Source organism: Chiloscyllium plagiosum, chromosome 1 (assembly GCF_004010195.1).
Source record: "Chiloscyllium plagiosum isolate BGI_BamShark_2017 chromosome 1, ASM401019v2, whole genome shotgun sequence".
Lineage (NCBI taxonomy): Eukaryota > Metazoa > Chordata > Chondrichthyes > Orectolobiformes > Hemiscylliidae > Chiloscyllium > Chiloscyllium plagiosum.
The window spans coordinates 34,156,583-34,162,654 of record NC_057710.1 but is presented as its reverse complement, the minus strand read 5'-3'; the positions used below and the strand labels follow the sequence as shown (position 1 = coordinate 34,162,654).

Below are 6,072 nucleotides of genomic sequence, written 5' to 3'. Positions count from 1 at the left end.
TTGGAACGGCGAAGGATGATGGGTGACTTGATAGAGGTTTATAAGATGATCAGAGGAATAGATAGAGTAGACAGTCAGAAACTTTTTCCCCGGGTACAACAGAGTGTTACAAGGGGACATAAATTTAACGTGAAGGGTGGAAGGTATCGGGGAGATGTTAGGGGTGGGTTCTTTACCCAGAGAGCGGTGGGGGCATGGAATGCGCTGCCTGTGGGAGTGGTAGAGTCAGAATCTTTGGTGACCTTTAAGCGGCAATTGGATAGGTACATGGATGGGTGCTTAAGCTAGGACAAATGTTCGGCACAACATCGTGGGCCGAAGGGCCTGTTCTGTGCTGTATTCTTCTATGTTCAATGCTAAGCCAGACTGAATAATAAATTGGTGCAATAAAAATCTACACATCTTAATTCTGCTTTTCTAATTGCTAGTTTAACAAATGACATGAGTTATTTGTAAAAGGTGGAAATTACACAAAGGATGTTATCAAAAACCAGTTATTTTAATTTAAAGCTTTTGACCTTTACATTGATTTTTATTTCAGCGATTTAAAACAAAAAATGTACTTAAGAGAAGTATAGTTGGATAAAAAAGATGCTAAAACTATGATGAGCTTGCCTAGAGGGATGACCATAAGTGAGGGAGGTGAAGAAGAACAGTATAATTTCAGAAAATGGCTGGTGGTAGGATGGTCAAATGCACAAAATGCCAGTTACACTTAAATGGAGAATTCAGCAGTAAGAGTAGTGGTGAATGCACAGGAGTTGGAGGCTAGGGACAGGGAAGACTAAATAATAAAAGAATTGAAACACAACAAAAGTGAAAATTTTAAATTGTAGGATTTTGTGGTCCCAACCTTCATGCAGTCCAGGAAGACATATGGGAATAGGTGAGTGTGGCTTGGTACAGGAAAGAAAGAGGTTGGCATGCAAGTGAGAAGAACATTGGATTAGCTGAGTCCAGAATCAATTAGAGAATTCAGTATTTCAGTGGCTGAAGGCAGGAATTGGTTAAAAGAGTTGGGAATGGGTTGTTTGTGACTGGCTTGAGAGAAAAGTTGATGTTATGGTGGTGGAGATAGATGCTGCTTGTATTGGGGAGTTTGTGGGCTTAGAAACTTGGCTAGCGTGTATCAGAGATAGGAAACTCTCAGCGTCAGCCTGCAATTGGTGGAGGGTTAGTTGGGTTCATTGTGAGTACTCAAGATGATAGCTTCAGTGTTTTAGTGTTTAGTTGGATAAAGGTACAGCTAAACCAACAGCTCATATTGGACACAGTTCATATTGGGTAACCAGTCTTATGACATTTTGGCAGTGCAAGGTTGGGAGAGATGGTGAAGAAGTAGGGCTCAGTGTATATCTGAAAATTGACTATCTGTGGATGCTAGAAATCCTAAATAAAACAAGTGCTGAACGAACTCTGCAGATCTGGCCACAACTGTGCGGAGAGAAGCAGTTAAACATTTTGAGTCCAAAATGACACTTCTTCAGAACATAGGTTCCAAAGACAAGTCCTTTTGGACTCTAAATGCCAACTCTGTTTCTCTCTCCCCAGATTTTGTCAGACCTGTTGTGTTTCTCCAGCAATTTCTGTTTTTTATATTGGTGATGTCATCAAGTTATCTAAGCAACAGTCATATTAAAGGATTTTCATGGATTCATAAAATTCTTATCCTTATTCCTAATTCTGTCTTGCCTCTGCCTATCCCTGTAATCTCCTCTCATCCTTGGAGACACCAGCACTTTTCTAATGCAGGTCTCTTGCATTCCTAATCATTATTCACCACTGGTGCCCATGCCTTCAGTTGCTACAGCCCAAGCTCTGGAATTCCCTCCCTATACCTCGCTTTTCTCCATTAAAATACAACTTAAAACCTACTTCATTTCAAGATTTTAGTCATTTGACCTATTACCCCGATGTGGTTTTATAACTTATAGCACTACGCTGAAGAACTTTTTAATGCTCTCTTACTTTTAAAGGCATTATATAAATGGTGATTGTGTTGATTGATGTTTCCCTGATTGTGATTTGGATAATCAAGTGGATTTGCCTGTTGAAAAATTAACTTGCAACTCCACTGCACATGTAGGAACACTATTGATTCTCTAAAATGCTGAGCTTCTTATCATATCCAGATTCATATGTCATTATCAGGTTTTAATAATTTCAAAGTTTCTTCTTCTCAAATAGGCCATTGGTAATGCGAAAACGACAAGGAATGATAACAGCAGTCGCTTTGGGAAATACATCCAAATTGGTTTTGACCGACAATATTATATAATTGGTGCCAATATGCGAACCTATCTGCTGGAAAAGTCCAGAGTGGTTTTCCAGGTTTGTATCTATGACGTCTGCAGTAAAATATATTAGGTCATGCACGTAATAAATCAACTTTAAGTTATTCTCTGTAAAATTAAATGGAGTGGAACATATGTTAAATGTAACTTTTTCACCAAAGATTCTAAGCAGACAGGAAGATACAAAAATAAATGATGACTTTCACCTAACCTTGTGTGGTCAGTAATTGATCAGCTGAACGCCAATTGGCTGCCCCCTTTTGGTGTTGGGTTTTGCTTGCATGGTTGAAAATGTTCTAACTTATTACTTTGCCCTTACAATTAAATTCGTCAATACATCATAACAAGTATCAGTCTGATGACGTCAATTTGATTTGCATGTTTTTACATATCAAATGTTGAATTGTAATCCATATTTCCAAAAAGAGCATTTATCCTAAATTAATGAATAAATTATCTGCATTTACTCATTTGTTATCCTAAGCATTGAGTTTTACCAGTTACACTCTCCAATTAGTTCCCGCACTACTATTGTCTTTTTTTTTATTATTCAGCATATTTGAGTGCTTTCTGTTCCATCAATGTCTTGAGGAAGAAGGTAACATTAGAGCCGCACTGCTCAGTGTGTGTGCACGGCCCACCAAAATAGAGATAATAAGATTTCCCTCTTGCTGAAAACTGGAAGTGATTACCATAATTATGAAACTGACTTTTCCACCTTATGCAAAAGAAGAATATTACACTTCCAATCATGTGTTAGGTCATTTGAAATGATTTTTACTCTGTATAGCAACAGTTTTGGTAAAGTATCCGTCATCTGCCTGATGTATTTAAATTTAACGAGCCTAATTATTGGTCTGAAATGACTGTGGTACTATTTATAAGGTTACTGACTAATGGGTGATTTTTGTGATTGAGAATTGTTGGGAATAATTAACTTTCTATTGATATTAGAAATTATCTTTCTTTTCAAGTTGTCTAACTATGGTGGGATGATGTGGCGCCACAAAGTGGTAAAGCATTGGTGCATGTCCAAAATCTGTATTGGGGAATTTTCAAGTGCAGCTGTATCATTTGTTGGAATTTGGAGGCCACACCTTTGGCCTCTATATTGGAGGAAGGATATGCTTGCTTTGGAAGCAGTACAGTGAAGATTCACTAGATTGTTTTCTAGGTTCAAAGAGTTATCCTATGAGCAGAATAAATTAGACCTTGCTCTCTGGAATTACGTAGAACATAAAAACATTAAAAATATGAGCAGGAGTAGGCCATTCCGCCCTTTAAACCTGCACTGCCTTTTTGTTGTGATCATGGTTGATCATCCAACTCAAAAGCCTATAACTGTAAGATGTGAATTCCTTGAAACATGCAAGATTCTGAAGAGTTTTTGCATTGTAGACACTGAGAAGTTGTTTTCCTCTGACTAGGGAATTGAGAAACATGCAGATAAAATCTTGGCAGAAAGAGACGACACTATCATTTGAGATTGAGATGAGGAATTAATTCACTTAAAATATTGTGATTCTTTGGAATTCTGTACATCAGTGAGCAATTGATGGTCCATCGCTGACTATATTTATTGCTGTGGTAGATGGAATTTTGGTATCATGGGCAATCGACATATGAAGAGCGGGCAGAAAAGTAGAGTTGAGATAAAAGATTAGCCCTAATTGTATTGAATGATAGAATAGGCTGGTAAGGCTGTGTGGTCCTGCTCAATTATGTCGACAAAGGTGGAAAGACCCAATACCAGAAAAAGAAGTGGATGCTGAGTTACCCAGACCTCAAATTGGCTTTCTATGGCTGCTCCCCCGTTGTATTCGGGGGGAAGATTCTCTTCTGGTTGGAGTCATACCTGACACATAGGAAGCTGGTTGCCGTTGTTGGTGACCAGTTCTGGGACATCACTGCTAGAGTTGCTAAATGGGATAGACTCTGACCATATCTAGATTGGTCAACCATAAGGCCTCATGGGCCATCAGCAGCAGCAGAATTGTACTCCAACACAGTCAGTCTCAAAGACACAAATCAGGAATGTGACGGCGTACTCCCAACCCGCCTAAATAAGTGCACCTCCAACAACACTTGAGGAGAGTGACATCAAACAAAATAAAATGACCTGCTTGATTGGCACCACAACCACAAATATTTTCCACCACTGACGTACAATAGTGCCAGCAATAGGTACTGTAGGAATTCACAAAAGCTTCTTAGGCAGCATTTTTAAACCCATGATCGCAACCATCTAGACGCAGCAGATACGTGAAATTTGGAAATATATTGCCAATCCTTCAGTTTCTCTGGGTAAAAATATCACAATTCCCTCCGTAAGGGCATTGTTGGTCTACCTACAGCACATGGACTGCAGAGGTTCAAGAAAGCAGATCACTGCGACCTTCTCCAGGGCAACTAGGACCGGTAATAAATGTTAGCCACCCAGTGTTGCCCATGTTGAATGAATGGGCACCTGCAGTTCTGCTCCAGTGATCTTCCTCATTTTGGAAATATATCACCTTTGCTGTAGCTGGAGCACAATCCTGGAACTCACTCGCAACATTAACTCCACCACAAGGCAACTAGGAGTGGGCAGTGGAGCTGGCTGAACCAGTGAAGCCCAGATCCCTTGAGTGGTTTTAAAAAAAATCTCAATTAGTTAGCTGGTGGGCAATTTGTACTTGGATTTAAAACAGGGAAAAATAGCTATCAACTGTGTATCCTTGATTAATATAATTAAATAGCATTTCTAGTTTAAATTCTGAACACTCCGAACACTTGATATTTAGTTACTTTCAACCTCTTCGCAGTTTTATTTACATTTGGCATCACAAACAATTGATAGAATCTACTGCAACCATATTCTATTTTATTTTTTTAAAATTGCTTTCAAGAGGATAGTAACCTGGCAAATGCTGTAAAACGATTAAAGTTCAAACAAACCTCAAATTCAACCAGGCTACTTGTAAAAAAAAAAAACTCATGCATTAATGAAAAGCAAGGTGAACATACTGCAAGCTACTTAGTGCACTGGTGCTTCAATACCTTGGAGTGATGTAAAAAGCCTCTTTTTACCTAAGAACAAACAAACTTTGGAGGGACAACTTACCTTGAGCATCAACTGGATATTTCTAAACTAGTTTGTGTGTTACATGTTGACATCCTGGAAGCAAGTCGCAACGTCTTCTATAAAGAGGCCATGGTGCAGTGGTGGTATCCCTACCCTGGACTGAGAGGCCCAATGCCATCTGCTCCAGAGATGTGTAACAATATCTCTTAACAGGTTGATTAGAAAAGTAAAGCAGGAATCGAGCATAGGAAGAAGAGAAGGTGTTAAAGAAAATTCTGCCAAGAGAAAAACATTTTTGCCTTTGTCTTTGTTTGTTTAGGCAGAAGATGAACGTAACTACCATATCTTCTACCAGTTGTGTGCCTCGGCCAATCGACCCGATTTCAAAGAACTGAAACTAAGTAAGTTAGTTCATCCAATTGTTCCAATACTGAAATAAAAAGATGTACTCTCACCTTTCACCTTGTGTATGAATTCACTGCCAGAAAAGCACTGTTTTGGATATGTTTCCACAGTCATATTGCTGTTAGAGAAGTCAAAATGTTAATATAGGCGATATACATTGCTTGCTGATGATTCGTATGCATTACCAGCTTAATCTTACCTCCTTGTGTTTATTCTGAATAAAATACAAGAGTTTTAAATAGAATGTCAGCATGCCCTAGGAATTACCCAAGTGCTTTGTAGCTACTTTAATTAATTCTATTTGAAGAG

At 38.7% G+C, this 6,072-nt stretch overlaps 1 protein-coding gene across 1 annotated transcript in view; it reads left to right on the top strand.

Annotated features, from left to right (window-relative positions):
- Positions 1–6,072, top strand: part of myo5b (myosin VB) — a 265,930-nt gene that overhangs the window by 109,972 nt on the left and 149,886 nt on the right. Inside the window, exons 6-7 of the mRNA XM_043674299.1 lie at positions 2,188–2,331; positions 5,678–5,759. Of these exons, the coding sequence (XP_043530234.1) occupies positions 2,188–2,331; positions 5,678–5,759 (226 nt within the window). The remainder of the gene's footprint in view (positions 1–2,187; positions 2,332–5,677; positions 5,760–6,072) is intronic.